At 43.3% G+C, this 20,033-nt stretch overlaps 1 protein-coding gene across 2 annotated transcripts; it reads right to left on the minus strand.

Moving 5' to 3' along the window:
* Positions 1-39: 39 nt before the first annotated feature.
* Positions 40-6,437, minus strand: LOC311061282 (uncharacterized protein). Of its 2 annotated transcripts, none has more exons than XM_084079839.1 (6): positions 6,268-6,437; positions 2,638-4,283; positions 1,912-2,129; positions 1,378-1,585; positions 558-682; positions 40-449 (listed from the first exon to the last, which is right to left on the minus strand). In XM_084079839.1, exons 2-6 carry the CDS (start codon positions 4,216-4,218, stop codon positions 413-415), a joined length of 2,169 nt encoding a protein of 722 aa, XP_083935965.1. In that variant the 5' UTR covers positions 4,219-4,283; positions 6,268-6,437; the 3' UTR covers positions 40-412. The 2 variants fall into 2 exon arrangements, with proteins under 2 accessions (XP_083935965.1, XP_083935964.1); XM_084079838.1 differs by having other exon boundaries at positions 2,638-4,289.
* Between the last annotated feature and the right edge of the window lie 13,596 nt (positions 6,438-20,033).

A 20,033-nucleotide genomic window follows, 5' to 3' on the forward strand; every position in this document is an offset into this window, starting at 1 on the left:
CACATTACCCTTACACACCAGTCATCAGCAGCACTCAGGTTATAATGAAAGCATAAACCTTTTTATTCAAAACAAAGCCACAGATTGTTAAAGATGCCTGTCCTTAGAAGTCCGTTATTGTATTCCAGTGTCTTTTGATGAGTTAAAAGCTCTTCATTTCACCCTCAAGGACCACTTAAGCCCTTTAAAGTGCAATGAATAAACCCGATCTACAAGCTTGCGTTATCGCATAGCGATGCATTGTGGAACTTGTGTATTGACAATTTTAGCATTTTTGAATATTAAATAAAAACGAATTTGGTTTAGAAAATGTGCCCAAAATAGGGACGCTAAAATGTAAAGTGGTTAATAGAATAAAACAATCTTTGTGTAGTCGGCAAACAAGACCACTAAAATCCCAGATAATATGCACTCATGTATTCTCCTTGTTATGGTCCTCAATGGCAGCCCTGTAAGAAGAATGTTTTAATTAAGGTTGGATTATACAAAGAAAAATATACTGTATTATGTTTAATGGCTTTGTAATTAATTCTGTGTTATGTGTCTGAATGTCTGACCTGTAGAGGAGGAGTTGTTTGTTGAGACTTTCTTTGAGTTCTTCCATCTCTTTGGTTTTCCGCTTTTGAATGTTGAGCTCTGTCTTCAGTTCTCTGCTGCTCTCCTCTAGGCTTGATACAGTCTCCTGTATGGGTTGAGATGAAAATACATCAGAAGGTTTCATGACGTAAGCTGCATATGTCACCTTTTGTTACAGAACATTAGAATATGTTGTGGAACATTCCCTTTTTTTCAGGACTCATTAATAAGACCGGTAAAGCATCTGTGTCATTTTACTATTAAAATAATAGCAGATATACAAGCGCACCGAGTGCCACACTATAAGCTTGTAGATCTGCTATTTGTTATTAAATCGTGTGCAAATCTCTGAACATTTTAACTCAAATATTTGCTTCTGGGGATTCTACAAATGTCTTCTAAATCCTAACAGTTTTTTGAAAAAACTTATGTTGCTATAAGTGGTTCTCAAACTTTTTCATGTCAAGGACCCTCAAAAGGATATGTATTTGACTGCGGACCCCTATCTCAAAATATGTCATTCCAGGGACCCCCCAGAAGCTAAGATTTGAGTTAAAAAAAAAGAAATTTAAAGATTTGCACACATTTGCACGATTTTTCAAAAATAGATCTACAAGCTTGTAACTTGTAGATCTGCTATTTTTGAATTGCCCTAAGAAATCTAAAATGACACAGATGCTTTCCCAGTCTAAATGGGTTAATGCACACTCCTCTACCCATATTTCATTGTTTGGGTTGATCAGTCTGACACAATTTTGTCCATGGATTGATCCATCTACCATTCCCTGCCTCCTCTCTTACCTTGTGCTGCACCATGTCTTCTCTCCTGTGCGTGTGCATTAGTTTGAGTCTCTCTTCCAGACAGGCTCTCTGAAGCTTCAGTCTCTGGCTCTCGTCCCTCAGGGGGCCCACCTTAACCCTGAGCTCCTGGGACTGCTCTTTGACTTGGACCAGAGATACGGCTATTGCCTCCTTCCTTTTCAGCAGGGCCACAACCATGGGCTCAAACCTGGACATTGAGACAAATAACATTTCAAAGGTATTTAGTGTCAAATTGTCTATTTAAAATTTGGAGTCAGAAACACTGTTGCCAAATGTTTTTTTTTTTACAAGGAAGCATAAAAGTGTCAATTCCTAACAATAAATACGCACATACAGGACTCGCATTATTGCAAAAGATAAATTGTTTATGAGCTTAGACTTAACTGGACTAGACAGCAGACATACAACTAGCATAAAAATGATGATCATTGCAATTTGCTGTAATGTGTATAATATATTACATGTCTTCTCTGGTTGATATCCATTAAATGTGTCAGTATGACTTGATGGTACCTGGCCTCAAGTGCCTTCAGCTCGCCCTGCAGGTATTGCTCGATGTCACCGCACGAGTCCCTCCTGCACTGAGTCAGCTCCTCTTGGGTGTTTCTGGGGGTTTGGCTGGAACACTGGGCACTGAACTGGGCCTCTAAGCTGGAGAGCTGCTGCGGGTGATCTGAGCGGAGCTGGGAACACTCCTTTGTGAGCTGGAGCACTACAAACTGCATCTGCTCCTGGAAGCATGGGGAGAAGGAACGCGTTGCAGTTATTTGCATATCCAGTGTGGCAGTGGCATAAAGGTAGGAAGTCCGCCCAGTAGCTGTAAGGCTGTGGGTTCGATCCCCAGCTCAGGCAGAGGTGTATTCCAGTTAAAGAATACAGCATTCTAGTTGTATATGCCAGTGGTTCTCAACCAGTCATGGATTATGAGTGCTTATAACTGTAATTATACAGTGTTACTTATTAGCCAATTAAAATGCTTTTATACTTGTGCACCTTATAAATCATTATAATTTTTTTTAACGTCTTATTGTTATAAAGCATTATGAGTATTTATGAGTTCTTATAACTATAATTATACAGTGTTATATGCTATGCATTATATAAGTATGTTTATAAAGCATTATAGACTTGGGATGCATAGCAAGCACTACTAAAAAGTTGATTTAAGTCAACTAGGCTTTAAAGTCCGTTCTAGAGAGGTTTCTGAAATTTAAAGGAAATGCTCCATGGCCTTCCTACCTCCTCTTCCTTTAACCTCTCCACCACACGATGCTGAGTCTTCATGGCGGCCTGGCTGTAAGCGCAGTCTCTAGCCACAGCAAATAGCCTCCTCTTCAACCGCCTGGTCTCCTCCTGCAGTGCTTCTCTCTCCAGGATGACCTTCCACACCCTCCTCTCCTCCTCTGCCCTCTGTTCCCTGAGTGTTTGCACCTCCTTCTTGTTCTCCACCCTGCTCTCTTCGGCCTCCCTCTTCAGCACAGCCATCAGCTCTGCCACTTTTCTCTCACTATTCTGTCCCCCCTCCTCTCTCTCCTTCTCCTCCGAACTCCCCATTGCCTCCTCCTCCTCCTCCCCCCGCAGCCTTAGCACCTCCTTTAGCAGCTCCTCCCTCTTTTTCTCCAGGTGCTGGACCTCCTCGATACACGTGTTCACCTGAGCCCCCAGTGCCTGTAGTTCCTCTGTGTAAGTGCTCTGACCAGTCACTTCCATCTCTGTATCTGGTTTCAATGCATCACTGTTCTCTACATCCATTTTAGATATGTGTCCCCTTATGTTTGTCTCTTCGCTAGCAGACGCCCTTTCAAACCTTCCTGATTCATTTCCTGTATTCTTAGTGGTCATTGAAGGGGACAACAGTTTCAACTGCGGCTCATGAGTCCCCAGATCTACTAAAAAATCCACACTCACACCGGTTTCAGTGTCTGACCTTTCCAGTCTTTCCACTGAGACACACGCCCTATCTTGACCAATGCAGGGATTGGGTGTGCTTTCCTTGGTTGCAGAGCCCAGCATCACCTCTTCTCTTGATCCTTGCACTGTAATGCCATCCACAGGTTGGCTAACCCAGGGCTGAGATGGTGCTGTCTGGGCCTCTATCCTCGCTATCTTTCCTCCCTCCTCCATTGGCCCTAGTGATGTGGATTTGCGATGACTATGATCTTGTCTAACGTGTACATATTCTTGACTTGCATCTGTAGCCCATTCTTGGGGATCAAAGTCCATGCCAGCCTCTTCCATACAGTTCTCTAGCATGGCCAACATCCCCATCAGCTGGGTCTGGTACTCCGCCATGGTGCCACTTAGTTCCGCACCTGCTGAGGTGAGGGGCATCAGACTTTGAGAAGGAGCTCCTCTGGACTCTCCGTACCTGTTCATGATGAAGCCCAAGTCCTGCTGGTGGGCTTGCATTGGGACATGCTCCGTTTCATTCCTATCCACACGTGTGTCAATGTAGGTAGTAGACAGATACGGTTGGGGAGATACACTAGTCTCCCTATATCGGTCCTTCATGACTTCCGCTTTGATTTGTTTCGATCCGCTCAGATGAGCATCTGTGTATGAGGGCATGGAGTCAGGGCCAAAGGCAACACCTGCAAGCTCATCACAGCTCTTCAATAAGTCATCCATTTCCATTAAGTATGGCCGTATTTGGGCCGAATGATTCAGGAGTGTACCAGTAAAGGCAAGTTGAGATTGTGTAGAGTTGCACTCTACTCTTTCACCCAGCACGGTTTGTTCCTGCACTCCATCCTCTTCTTGGATGAACAGAGAATCAAACCCTTTTGGGTCTGATGACAGGTTGTCCTCCTGGTCATCCATCAGTTTGGTATTTCTTCATGTACCCAATTACACCTTGATATAACAGACTCCTTTATAACCAAGACCTGCCCCTTGATGAAAGCAGAAACATAAACATGTTACATGATGACAAACTTGATATCTGCGGTTGTTTATAAGTTTGTCCTTTTGAATTGTGCAAATACTAGGTCTGGTCTGTGATGACATGTCAGTGGATGAGGGGTTTATATTATGGCTGGCCCTCTCTGTGAGGTATGCTGATGTTGTTAGCATATGGAAGCATGGAAAGAGGGGCAGAGGGAGAGATCAGTGGGAGGAATGTTATTCATTGACAGCTGCCATAGCATGCAGCCCTCCCTGGGACAAACTGACAACTGAGCTGTAGTTACACACACATACAAATATAAACAAACATCCACGAACTCTATGGCATTCATACTGGCTCTGTGCACACTGGCCACTAGTAAAAACATGCACAAATGCCTCTAAATGTTAGAGTGGCACTACATTAATTACAACGTTGGGCATATTGTCATAACTATGTAATTGTATCAGTGAATGGGTATTCACATCCCCCTGGTGAGTAATCAAGTTGTAATTTCACCCCCCTTGAAGTGCCTGCCAAGCCTGGCCAGCATACGGTAGGTAGGCTTTCTCTGACAGTAAATTGATCAAACTGACCCAGAAGTGTCAGACAACTGTAACATTGCTATACCACTTACTGCTTGATATATTCCAACTCATTAGCAGAAGCTGAAATATAAGATGTATCCATCTATGTTTGACTGCCTCGGGGCAATCACAATGAGACATGTTGTTAGAAAACGTAAATTAACCACCATACCGTTTTCCTATGGGATGGCAGGCGTGCACTTCTTTCACACCAGACATTGCATTTTTCTATACATGAGTAAACGTTAAAATATTCTCAACTTTCAAGCGCAAAGCACAGAGTTGCATCGCTTGTTAGAGTGCTTTGTTAACCAAGAGCACCAAGTACGGCCGCAGCACTGTGGATATAGCACCTGTTTGCCAAGACGTCTCTGAAAGTGTCTGCACCTGTAGCGACATGTCTCGGTGTGATCACCCCCTTAGACCTGGAAGTGTTTTATGGCCCTTAGTTCTGTTAAGTCCTTTTATTCTTCACCATAGACGTGTCACCCCCAGGGCTGAGGGATTGTAGCTACAGTATGGTGCACAGCTTGGCACAGTATGACAGGGCTGTGTCACCAGCTGTCTAGCTGGAGGGTAGGTTTGAACACAGGGGCACATTCCACTAGACCCCCGACAACTGTAAAGGGCACTGGCCTACATTCAATGAGCATTCTGTGAACTACAACTGCTAAATTCAACTTTCAACTTAGCAGCTCTACAGGGAAGTGGTTTTCAAATCTGGGTCCAGGGGTTCACAGCCAAATGTGGATTTCACAATACTTTCAATTCCCTTGAAATTATTACAATACAGAAAAGTATTATGAATGACTCTTCTAAAATGATGTTTAAATATTACTACTATGAAACCACAGTATATCTCGTATGGTATTTAGAATATTATTCAACCCTTTAAGACCTGAGGCCGCCTCTAAGCATTTTCCAAATCCAACAGTTTTTTGAAAAAAAATCAAAACAATATTTTTTCATTTTTTCAAAAATAGCAGATCTACAAGCTCATAGCGCGGCACTCGGTGCCGCGCTATGAGTTTGTATATCTGCTATTTTTGAATAGCAAAAGAAATCTAAAGTGACACAGATGCGTTCCAGGTCTTAATGGGTTAAAGCAAAACATCTTTTCATATCAGGGTCCCTAGGACAGAATCATCCAAACTCAATTTGCGGGGTCTGTGACATGAACATTTTTGAAACCCCTCATACATTTAATTGGTAAAATGTTTACATGCACGTGCACAGAGAAGCAGATGCCTTCGAGGTTAGGCAGTGAGGAGCTAGTTGAGCTGTTGCTGTTAGTGTTTCTTCAATCATTCTCCCTGCAAACTCCAAACAAACAAATGCCACAAAATACCCATTGTCCCAATCGTCTTTGGTCAGTATCAAACATTACTTTGAACCTACCTCTCTGCGTAAATCCTTTCCTCTGTTGTCCAATATCCAGACATGAAGCTACGAGAAACAAGTTGTGGATAGGATGACAAAGACAGTGGAGAATGAGAGGTAAAATAGTAGGCAGACACTGTAGAGTGAGAGGGGCGGACTGAGGGAACGAGGGGGATAGAGACCCAAGACCTCCTTCCTTAGAGTCAGTGTGCAGCTATGTGTGACCATGACGACGCTTGAGTCTGTTTAGGTTTATTAATAAACACTGGGCAGTGAGAGAGAGAAGAGGCCACAGTTGCATGGCTCTCTGCCCGAGAGACCCACACAGGCTCTGACACGCACTGGTCTGAAATGTTTCGCTGAACACCAGGCGGACATTTGCTCACTCACAGTGCCAACACCAGACCATCTGAATTCAATCATTGGCTTGGCAGCCAAATGGTGCAAAGGAGCAAATAGGTAATTGCCCACTTCGATGCAATCCTGGAAAAATAAGTCTAAAGTTAGGGAGGTCCATGCGCTCAGTGGAGCGTGTATCTCTGCCACGAAGTGTGGCCAGTCTTATGATATCAGTCATCTATTATGTATGACTCCATATTTGGGTAATGTTTCAGCCTGATCCATTGGGGTATATGGGGTAGCATCGTAGAATGAGGCACTGCAGAAAATGTTGTTATGGCTAGTCACAATAAAAATGAACTATATGGCTTTTCAAAAAAGAGACACATTTTGTGTATTCTCAAAAGCCTGTACCACCTACACCACTGTGTTTTAATATTACACAAATTGACTTCCATCATTGAATTCAATTATACAATTAAAGTAGATATTTAAATTAATATAAGTTGGCGCTGATTGGTCCAGCGATTTGCGAGATTAGCCCCAAACAGACACACACACAGGGGGTGAAAACATCATCTCCCCCCTTGCCTTCAGCCTGACGGAGATCACACTTCTTGCACCCTCCTCCTCCTGCTTCCCCAGTAACCTGTCCTATCCACTCCACTCCTTGGCTTATTGTGTCTCATTTCATTGCCAGAAGAGTTGAGAGCATGCAAATTGAGAGCATGCTTCCACGGTTGCTGAAGGGGGAGCCATGGAGCGTGTTTATGTTGAGCGTTAACAGTAACACAGATCCCAAGATTCCACCCATGGCTGTTCATTATCGAGCCGTCTTTAAATAGCTTGCTGCACTTTGACACCCCCCCAAAGGAGATGAGTAGGATTGGTTTTCCCCTTAAACTTCTCACCCGAACATACATGACAGGTGGTTTTGAACTGTATGTGGGGGGGGGGGACATCGGGTGGGGGGGGGGGGGACATTGGGTTCAGAGAAGGGATGGAAGGTTGATGGAGAGAGGTGAGATGCTGGGAGTAAAGAGGAACCCTTCATGAATAGTTTTAAACTGTATTTGAATGTTTAAGGAGGAAAACCTTAAAGGTAGAATGGACGTTTGCGAACCGGAAGGTTCCCAGTTCGATCCCGGGCTCCCCCAGAGTTAGTGTCGAAGTGTCCTTGAGCAAGACACTGAACCCCTAATTTCTCACGATGAGTAGGTTGGAGCCTTGCATGGTTTCCTCTGCCATCTGTGTGTGAATGTGTGTGTGAATGGGTGAATTTAATGCACAATCATTGTAAAGCGCTTTGGATAAAGACACTATATAAATGCATTTACCATTTAGGGAAATAGCCGTAATCTGAAGACTCACTCATCTGTAGACAGATCCCAGGTCAATGTTGACCTGGCATCCTATAGTGTGTATAGTTTCAATGTACAGGCTGATGATAGGTTCTTGGTTTACGTATGTATTAGTCATTAGTAGATTATTGGTCTACTTACTGTATGTATTACTTTATTAGTAGATTCTATTCCTATGCATTTGCTCTCTGGATTAAGAGAGTCTGCTAAATGCCTAAATTGTAAATTGTAGCAGATAGGGATATAGCAGATACCACTAGATGGCCACAAAGTCTAACTTTTGGGCCTTTCATTTGCAGAGGATCATAAAACTAATATCAGCTTAAAAGTTCAACGTGAGCCTTATGGTAATATTAAGTAACTCTGTTTTCACCGGCTATATAATCTGGTAACAGGTTGAAACTGTCCTCAGACACTCTGTCTGTCTAAATGCCTAAACAGCGATTCAAGCGTTAAAGAGCTTGCCATGTATAAATAGCTATTACCTTGAATAGGGCTAACATTATCTCCCAATCTCAAAGAAGTGACACAAATTTACCTCTACTTAAGTTTAACACTGTGAGCCATGGACAACTTTGCTTTCTTCTTCTCACTCCGATTCTCTCTGTCTCTTTCTCCCTGTCTCCCTCCTTCCCTGCCCTCACACAAAATGTGCTAGTGGAACGCAGAGACCTACTGCCATAGATTCAACAGGCCTGTGAGCAAGGACAAGGGATGGAGTGATGGAGAGTATGATGGAATAGTGACTCAAAATGTTGGACAACAGTGTGACAGAGTTCACCACTCCACCGTAATGCTGTGGAAAATGGCATTCGCTAACATCATATCTTTCTATTTACAGTTCCGATTTTATTAAATAAATAAATAAATACATTGTGAGATATCTCCTTGAGGCATTCTGACTGTGTTTCATGGAAAGGATTTCTGGGGTTTTCACCCTGTCCAAGTAGATATGTCATGTGTATTGTATTCACCCTGATAATGGCTGTGACGCTATGTTTTGGAAAGACGAGCTATTGTGAAAGAGGCGATAACTTGCATGACGTTACGTCCAGGGATTAGCTTCTTGAACGCAGTGCTGAGGCACTGTGTAGGCCTTTGACTGCACGTTTTCACATACTGAGTGCATACTGAGAGTCTTCCTGAGAGTCTTCCTGACTAAATGTATTTTTCATCTCTTTTTTTGTGTTCCTTTTTCATCGCCTTCATCGTTGTTTCCTTTGTAGAGAGGATGGAGAAATCATCGTTCTGTATGAAGGGGTGGAGAGGAGGGACATGAGGAAACCAAATATTTAGGGAGGCGTTGTGGTTTGAGAGCTGAATGTCCCTCTGAAATGGTCCATATGCTGGACGGCCATTTGGAACAGTCTGCTCTTCTGCGCCAAAATACATCACCCTTCCAAATGGACCAGAACACTTCCTCTTTTTGGTTCTAGTTCATCCACGGCGTTTCCTCGTTTAGCTGCCCAATGTCCATCCCACAAATTGGCTCCCTCCACTTTACCTCCTTCAGGTTTCCAACCTGACTTTACTCGCTCAGTCGCTCTATTATTTATCACTTACTTACAGTATAAACTTAACCACTTGAAAACGGAACTGCTTATTGATGGTTGGAAAAAAAATGTATTCAACTTGAGTGCTGTATGTTGTGACATTAATCGTGGGTGTGTTTCAGGGTGCCTCTGTGTGCCAGCATGACATTAACTTGCAGGAGCTGTCCATGCTGGCACACAGTAACACCTAAATGAAACCCACCCACAATTAATGTTATTGCCTTCAGCTGTGTTTCCCTGTCAAAATGGCTGCTGTGAAAAGGATATATAGGGTGAGGCCATACAGTTTACATGCATGCACATGCATGTTTGAATGCATTTACTGGTGTGTGTGTGTGTGTGTGTGTGTGTGTGTGTGTACTGTCTGCACATTCATGCATGCATGCATGTGTTCTGCGTGTACACACACGTGCACAAGCGTTGTTCCGTAACTGCAGAATTTTGTGTGATGTATGGTATTGTCACACTCCAGCTAAGTGGGTTTTAATGACAGTGAGCTCATCCAGTGTTTATTTTATGGAGAGTGCCTTCAGCAGATGATAGGCACCGTCTTTTTACTGTCATCAGCCACTCGTTGTTTGTATGAGTTTGGTTTCTAGGTCTTACGGAATCACTTTATATAATGAAGTAGGGGGCCCATGTACTTCTTAAGTCTAGTTTCCACTGTTCTGGATTAGGCGTGCTTCCTCCTGTTAAAGGTGGCTGTCACTGTAACCTTAGAAGGACGAAGAACCTCCATGGCTTTCTTCCAAAGTTTTTTTGATTGATATTTTTAATTCACCATTAAAGTCAGCTTACATCTGTAAAATTAAATAAGTCTACAGTACCATGTACCTTGCCATGTAGCCTGTAAAAGGTGCAAAGACTTATACCCCCTGAACCTCATTCCGCCCATGTAATGAAATTATCAACGTTCTCACTGAAAGGGTGGTAATGGTGTTAATATTGAATCAGCAGTGCAGACAAAACCTCTCTATAATGGCAAGTTGGGAACATTTTATTACACTCTATTACATTACGTCATTCTTCTGTAATGCAGCACACCTCACCTCACCTTTTAGAATGTATCAATTCCCGTGAAGTTTTGCTGCAGATGAAAGCAGGCGATGTTGAGAGATCACAGGAGCGATCATTATCTGCTCTGTCAGCCGCCCTCTATGGGTTCAGTCATGGGTGGCAGGTTGTCTAAAGAGTTAACAAGTTTTCAACAATGAGCCCATGGAGGAAACATTCATCTTATCTTCTATCTTCTGCCATAGATTTGAATGCATATTTACATGGAGATCTCTGGTTATATTAAGGCTGGATGTACGTATTGTAGGTCTGTGTTTTGGTGTTTCTTTCAGTGCTGAACTGGTTGGGTGTGTGTGTGTGTGTGGGTGGATGTGTGGGTGGCATGGGCGTCTGTGTGTCTCTGTGTCTGTGGGGCAGGGCAAGCTTTATTTGTATAGCACATGCAGTGGCTTTGATTTGAAAGAACAGAATTGTAGCAGGCCTGCAGTTTTCTGGAAGTTTGTTCCAGATACAGTATGTGGTGCATAAAAAACTGAACGCTGCTTCTCAATCTCCACCTTAAGTTGTAACTCTGGTGCGTGCGTGCGCGTGCGTGTGCGTGCGCGCTTTTGTGCATATAAACGTGTATAACCCCTGCCTCCTTCACTGTATGTATATACGTACATGACGGGTAGTGCACCTGGATCTCACTCAGGATGAGGGGATGTCGTGCAAGAGAAAGACACAGTGTACATAGAAGAGAATGTAACAGAAAGCATTCCTGTGGTATGCCGTCTCTCGTTCTCTGCTAATCTCCTTGACCTTGCTGTTCCTCCCAACTCTGCCCCGTATCAAAGACCTTTGGAGAGATACAGTATACAGTGCACCTGCACGTAGCCTTCCAGCTGGAGTACGCATAGTCTAGATCACTAGTTCTCAACGTGGGGTCCGGTGACCCCCCCCCCCCAGGGGTCCTTAAAGGGGTTCCCAGCTAAATGATTTATAGTTAGGAACCAAATGGACCCTCATGGGTCTGTAACTCAAAGAGTGTACAAATGGACCCTTACAGGTCCATTTGGTTCCATTTGTACACTCTCAGAGTTAAATTAACATGATTTTTTACTGTGTACCTTGGGTCCCAGACATACAAAATGGTATCAAACGGGGGTCCGTGGCTTAGTGCTTTTCAAACTGGGGTCCTTGAAATTAAAAGGATTGAGAATCACTGGTCTAGATGGTATAGGATCCAATGACGCAAATCTACATACAATACGTACTGTATTTATGTGTACTGTGTATATACTATGTGTGAGTTTGTGCGTGTGCTCCTGTATGCCATTGCCTTTCTGTGTGCACATCTCCGTTCGCATCCTTATATGGGACTGCGTTTTTGTGAGCTGTTGAACGGATGTGTTAGGATGTGTAATGGGGTACTAACCCCGGTGGTAGAATGAGGCACTGCTGGAAATGTTGTGAAGGCTAGTCACAATAAAAAAAATATGTTATGGCATGTCAAAAAAGAAACTAATCTTCACTTGCATGTTCTCGAAAACATAAACACCTTCTAATGCTTTTCTTAGATTACACAATTAAAAATGTTCCTGTTGTGGACTTAGTGGTGCTTTTGGTCAGTATCTGAACCGGCTTCTTCACAGTGCAGCTTTTTGTTAAAGTTTTTTTCCCTAGTTTTCATTTCCCCTTAATCATGTATTATCCCAGTTGCCAGCCCTGTTGTTGTTTTTTTTAGAAAAAGAAAAGGTGAGTTGACAAAGGTCACACCAGGCTGTGTGACGGTGACGTCAGCCTCTCATTTTTAACGACCCCCCAGGGTGAGTGGAAAGTACAGGAGCACAGTTCCTCTTCAAATGGAGCGAGGGACCGCGAGAGAAAGAAAGGGAGTGAGGGGGGGTTAGACACATGGAAAACCAGGCTTGTTTTTGTCCAGTCTCGCACAATACGAGCAGCATGAGCAGACACACCCTCCCAGGAATTCCTGCTGCTGCTGCAAAAAAAGAGTATTTTAATGTCACGATGTTTTTAAAGGAGTATTTTGGCCATATCATAACATGTCCGGTATTATTATTTTTTATTTCATTTAATTACATTTACAAGTTTAACCCTGACACATTTGCATTTTACCTGCAAAAGCTGCAAAAATAGTCAATCTACAAGCTCACAACACGTGTTGTGACGTTGAAGATCAGCTATTTTCACAATTTATCCCATGAAATATACAGTATAGGGCTTAAATGGTTACACCATCCTGCCTGAGGGATGGCTATTATGACATCGGCCAGACGGATGGTGTGGCTAAATACAAACCGAATGCTTTAACATTTCGGTACACCTTGTTCCAATCACTGTCTTGGTTTGTGTGCAAGTAGCAAAGTCAAACTTCATCAGAACGTATCGAGTACCCGGGATTTTCAGGCCTACGTGTTCCGGGACGGATTTTATTTGAGTGAATCCTCTCTTTGTGTGTGTGAGTGGATGGCTGGCCAGATGGTTCTGGACATAGCCAGTGTGTTTTGGCTCGTACTTGCTTTTGGATTCTGAGAAATATGCTGCTGTCCACAGCTTCACTCTAAATAGCGCACAGATGTCCTGCCATGTTTGGTCTTGGCTCGTATTGTTTCATCTTCGAGGAGAAACTACAGGAGACGTGCATACTAGTCATGCGCTACTTGTTATAGTTTACCTTCCTTCATGTGTGTGTGTGTGTACTACACTCAGCACCTCTTAAAGCAAGCATCATTAACACCAGCTTCAACGTGTCCCAACAGAGGAAAACCCTGACTGCATGATGAAAGTGACGAACGGCCTGCAGGTCAAACAGTTGGCCCTTGACGTTAAGACCACCTCTTTTTTTTTGGTTTTGTTCAGATAAAATCTGAGAAAATAATCTTTCAATAGTTTTACATTTGGATTTGATTAGTGTGTCCGCTCTCCAGTATGATACCACTAAGGCTTAGGTTAAAGTACTGTAAGCACTAAAGCTTGCTCAAGTGTAGCCTCATAACTGCAGTTGTCATCTGCCTGACAAGGAGAAGGTCATATAGAGGTTGTTTGTGACATAAATGAAAAGGTGGAGTTATGTTCCACCGTTTGGCCAATATATATTGAATTAAGGTATGGTATTTGTGAGACAAGGTGATGTACTCCCTGTGAGTGCAAGGTAATTATATACCTGTCTTGGAGGTGTCAAACATTTGATTGATGTATGATAGAACTGAAAGATGTAAGTGTTGAAGGGTTCCCGAATCATTTCAGCCTGCACTTAAAGATAATCAGTCCATACTGTCCTCCATTTTGTTCTCATGCTCTTTAGCTAACCTTTTGTTCCCTGAAGGCATCATAAAACACACAACAGACTGCTGCTAGTCACTGAAACTCCATTAGTTTGCACCCATAGCTACTCTTCCTCTCTCCCACCTTGACCCCTCCTTCACAAACACTCCTCTTAAAAACACATCTCCTCCCAATCCTATGTTTCTCTTTCTTTCGTTCTCTCTCTCTCTTTCTTTTTCTCTGTCTTTCTCCCTCTTCTTCCTTTAACGTTCATCCATCTGTCACCCTCCCTCATGTACTCTACACCCTCAGCCCGTGTCCATCCCTGTGGTCTTTAATAGTGTATCTATTATGGAGCAGACCAGAGGCATGTAGGGACAGAGGCTGGATCCAGTCCAAAGGTAACATGGTACAGGTTTTTGGAGTGGGAAAGAGAGGCTTGGGGGTGGGGTGGAGACGGGGCAACACTGACGGATTGCACCTCTCCCAATACTTTTTTTGTTGTATTTTTCTGTGTGTGTGTGTGTGTGTGTGTGTGTGTGTGTGTGTGTGTGTGTGTGTGTGTGTGTGTGTGTGTGTGTGTGTGTGTGTGTGTGTGTGTGTGTGTGTGTGTGTGTGTGTATATATACACTTAGTTGACCAGGGTCGCCCAGGGCTTTATAGTTGGCCCGCTCATTTAATCCTCTACACCAAATGTCTTTGGCAAAAATAGCCCATCTACAAGCTTGTAAAGCGTTTATATCTGCTATTTTCGCTGAACGTTTGCCCCAGATTAGTGATGCTAGGGTTCAAGTGGTTAAATCATTTATATTTATTGTAGTATTAACCCGTAGTTTATTGTATAAAGCAGTAACAGACAATACAGTATACAAGAGATTCTACTGTAGACGAGGTCTGGTCAGACAGAGCTGTGTCTGTCGATCAGAGGATTGCCCTCTCTGTTTCATAACAGTACTTCCCTCTAAAACCTCTACAACTGTTATTACAAACATTCAATCTCACTCCATCTATCTTTCACTGTTGCTTTCTCTGGCTCTGCCACTTCCGTCTTCTCTTTCTACCTTTCCCCCCTCTCTGACCCTGCCATCCTCTCCTCTCGCTTGATAGATGCTGTAAATAGTGGAGTGAGGAATGTCATTTTGGCTTCTGTTGTTCTTTTGCGCTTGGGACCGCATGTCCGGTCTGTTCACACATACACACATACTGTAGACACACACACACACACACACACACACACACACACACACACACACACACACACACACACACGCTCTCTCTCTCACACATACTACTTGAGAGTGTATGGATGAATGAGCTGACATGCCGTTTCGATGGGTGAATGTCTCCTTTTTTTCCTCCTCTTTTCATTGTGAATTCATTTAGATTTTTCCATAGTCTCTGTGGGAGATAGAGATAACCTGTCGTTTGGGCAGAAAGAATGTGTCCGCAGCCGGACAAAGGCAGGTTGGGAATGATAATACTGGTTTGCTGAACAGACGGCTTATCCCAACCGGCAGTCTGGATTTCCTGCCTGTTGCCTCACCTCATTGCAGTCACATCTGATATGTGCGCGCGCACACGCACGCACGCACGCACGCACGCACGCACGCACGCACACACACACACACACACACACACACACACACACACACACACACACACACACACACACACACACACACACACACACACACACACACACACACACACACACACACACACACACACTTTGACAATGCATCATGTCATTGCTATGATTTGAACCATGTGGTTATTGTGCTGCCTTATGCATCTCGACTTCCCCCTGAAAATGTCAGTATTGTTGTAACAGCGTTGGAATGGCAGCACTTAACGTTTTGACCCAGTGACTGTTCCGACAAGGCTTTATGTCTGATATCAGCTGGTCAAAAACAAAACATTTAGGAAGGTCACTCACTGGTTACCCGATCGCAATTATTTGAGATGATCACAATTATTTTGCATAATCGTCAGAATAGTTTTAAAGTATACGATTATTAAATGTTGTTTTGGCCGTAATATCTTATTTTGATTAGCCTAATGTTCAGTCATTTCTTTGTATATTTAAGTTATTTGTCATATCTGCCCTGTGCAGTTTTTGTTTAGAAACCTAAAAGCCTAAAAGACATTGGAACAAACATACTGAATGTTCCAATGTTCAATGCCAAAAACACAGTTAAATCGTTAATCACAGTTATTTGAATGGCAATTAACCGTCAAGTAAAATCTCATGATTGTGACAGCCCTACCAGTGAGTGAGGCCTACCTTGAAAAGTGTTTCATGCAGTGGGTCTCCATGGTAACCTGGCCTGGAACGGCACATCGTAGAATGGAATGTTAGGTGTTTGCCAGAAGGTCATCCACACACCTGAGTGGGTGGATGGCAAATAGCAATGCACTTGCAGGCAGCTTGGGGAGCAAATCCTGAGTGTTCATTTTACTCTGAAAGCGTAAAGATGGAGCCTCACTGGTCCAAGTGAACACTCAGGATGACATTCTCCTTGTATTGTTGTTATTTCAATCGCCAACAGGTACACTGTACTGTTGCATGCTGTTTTCTGGAGGTTGTGGTTTCTGCTTTCAGTAAAAAGTGCTTTAAACATGGCTGTATTAGTGCAGTAACTAGTCTCTCAAGCCAGACAACCAATCTGTTCAAGAAAATATTAAAATTGGCTTACGGGTTGCAGTTACGCCCAAATATGGAGTGTGTTGTCTAACCTCAATGTGTCGTCCTGGCTGATGACATCAGGGATCTCCATATATGGGCATAAAAGGGACAAGGCCTGACACATACAAAGAGCTCCATATATATATGGGCATAAAAGGGACAAGGCCTGACACATACAAAGAGCTCCATATATGGGCATATCAGTTGGATCAGCGGTGCGACATAGGTGAGAGGGCTGCATAGTGGGCATCCACTTTATTTTCTACTCATTTTCAGAGCTTCCAATGTACAGACTGTTGGGCGGAAGCATATGAAGATTGTTTAAGTAGCCATGCCGAGCCATGTGGCCCATAAGTCACGACCATATCTCCTGTTTCTGTGTGAGGCGGCTTGATATTCAAGTACATCCCCTGGCCATGATGTAGGCTACAAGTACACCCCCTGGACAGGACGGTAGTATGTTGCTGGGACTTAACCCCAATACACCCCTTGATGCTGAGTGCCAAGCAGGGAGGCATTGGGTACCATTTTATAGTCTTTTGGTATGACTCGGCTGGGGATTGAACCCCGACCTCCCAATCTCAGAGTGGACACTCTAACCACAAAGAATATAAATTCAACATATGAGCTAGAACAGCTTAGAAAACCAGCGCTAACAAACCTACAGCCACTGCTTTGAAAACCATTCCTCAAACCTTCGGAATATGAAGCACCACCCTAGATTCTTTGCATTGGTTCTGTGAAGCTATTTTTTTTTTTTTTTCATTTTTTCCCTAATTATTTCCACCCAGTTTTAGGCCATTATTGAATTTAGTCACCGTGTATCATTCAGTAGGAGCAGATTACTGATAGTCTGGCTATGCAGACTACGCAGTGACAGTGGTTACAGAGGGTTCAGTATATAGGGCAGTGATTCTCAACCATTTTCATTTGAAGGACCCCCAGTTTGATATACATTAGGCTATGGAGTCAAGGCCCATTGGATACAATCTCTGGGACCTCAATATACACTGCAAAATCCTCAGCGTTAATTTAACTGGGGGAACCACCGAGTACATTCCCCAGTAGACTCATAGTGTTCTTGTGGTTAATGATTTTGTACCTTTTATGGCACACACACACACACACACACACACACACACACACACACACACACACACACACACACACACACACACACACACACACACACACACACACACACACACACACACACACACACACACACACACACACACACCTACACACACACACCTACACACACACACCTACACACACACACCTACACACACACACACACACACACACACACACACACACACACACACACACACACACACACACACACACACACACACACACACAAATGCATGTGCATGTGCATGCACACACTCACGCACACTGCAGGGCCCGAACTGTTTTGTGTCAAATCGTCATGGAAACGTTTAAACATTTAAATCTGTGCAGCATGAGTGAACTAAACTATGACTCATTCTAACCTCTCCCTACTCCCCAGGACACCCTCTCTCCCTCCCTCCCTCCCTCCCTCTCTCTCTCCCTCTCTCTCTCTCTCTCTCTCTCTCTCTCACACATACACACAACACACACACAAAGAATGACAACTAACTTCATCACACCCAAAGACATCATTAAGTACACCCAAAAAGTACTGCAGGCCAAGTGATCCAAGCAAGTTGATTGAAACATTAACTTTTGATGCTTTTATATGAAGGGCGTTCGAGGGACCGCAGCACGCCCGCAGACTTCTGACACAATATTTACAGTTTATATTAGTCATCCTCAACTCCCTCCCAACCGCAAAGACACCCCGCTGTCTCCTCTTTCAGATTAGATCCTCATAATTCTCTGTAATGTACAGCAAAGCTCACAATGTACTGTAAAGTCTACTTAAAGCTGCAATCCGGAACTTAATTTAATGAATAAAATGTTTTTGCGATATACAAGCTCAAGATTTCAAGATTTGAACGATCTTGAAAGTGTGAGAACTACTGATTTTAGAGGGCATTTGTAGATTTGGCCCTACAGTAGGTCTTAATGGGTTCAATCTGTATGGTAGAGCACGTTGATACAACACATCTGTGGTTGAAGGTGGTCTCCCTGCTCCTCCATTGAGAAACGTAGGTCCGGACACCTACTGTTTGACAAGTAGTTCAAGAGAATATAAAGGCCAGGTATTTCGGCCAGGTCCTGAAGAACAAGGCAGGAATCAAAGATCATTTTAAATGTATTACAAGTGCAACGTTTCGACCATGTCGGTCTTCATTTTTCCTCATGAAGACCGACATGGGTGAAAGCTTGAAATTTCTTTTGGGAGCTTTAAACCAGTTTGTGGATATTTTTAGCGGCGCTAGCCGCTCTATACCTTTAGGTATAGAGCGGATATTAGCCCTCTATGCCTGGCTTTTGCGTCAACGTTCTGATTGGTCAGGTGCGCCAACGTTCTGATTGGTCAGGTGCGTCAACGTTCTGATTGGTCAGGTGCGTCAACGTTCTGATTGGTCAGGTGCGCCAAAGTTGTGATTGGTCACTATTCATGACATCACTATGATGTCATGAATATAGAATTCGATTTCTATATAAATGATGACAATGACTTCATCTTATTATTCATTTGGCTAAAGTCTCCGTCTAGGTAAGTTATTTAAAGTTAATATGACGAATAGAAAGAGAAAGATACAAGAACAGATGAAGGGTGAATGTATAGAAAGTCTGAGTTCGGGACCCAGTCATCCGTTATGACAGAATGGTTTGATAGAGACGATCGAGAATCCAAGAGTCCGTTAAGGTTCTGATTGGTCAGGCCCGTCAAGGTTCTGATTGGTCAGGCCCGTCAAGGTTCTGATTGGTCAGGCCCGTCAAGGTTGTGATTTGTCAGGCAAGGGGACTATATGACATCACTATGATGTCAAGGTTTATTTTTTATTTCCTCATGTTTTTTTTTGTATATATTTTTATTTGGCTAAAGTCTCCTTCTAGGTAAGTTATTTAAAGTTAGATCCTCAATTTAACTTTATCTGTCGTCGACGCTCTGATTGGTCAGACCCGTCAACAAAGTGATTGGTCAAGCTTCACATGACACATGGCTTGAAACACATTATAAACACATATCGATGACATAATGTATTCAAAGGCGCCGCTACCTTCACACAGGGTGTGATTTTTTATTCTCTTCCTGCCTTGTTATCCACCAGCACCAGGCCTAAATACAGGTACAAGATTGTACACACAATCTCCTCTTTGCACTGACGGCTAGTAAAGCCTGAAGCTCATAGTGTAATATCTCCCCTGACCAAGCAGGGCTAAATTATTGCCAGAGCGGTATAGAACGTTGGTCGCTCAAGTGGGAGATCCAGGTTCGAATCGGGTTAGGACATGGAAGTTATGGATTGCAGCTTTAATGCATACACTTTAAGTCCCTGCATATCTCCTCAAATTCCTTCATAATGTCAGGACCGTAAAATGGCTACAGACTCCCTGACATATATAATGTATGGAGGAATGCACTTTCAGAGGCCACTCATTCATCACAGCATATCCCATCCA

Source organism: Gymnoscopelus microlampas, assembly GCF_963454915.1.
Source record: "Gymnoscopelus microlampas genome assembly, chromosome: 15".
Taxonomy (NCBI): Eukaryota; Metazoa; Chordata; class Actinopteri; order Myctophiformes; family Myctophidae; genus Gymnoscopelus; species Gymnoscopelus microlampas.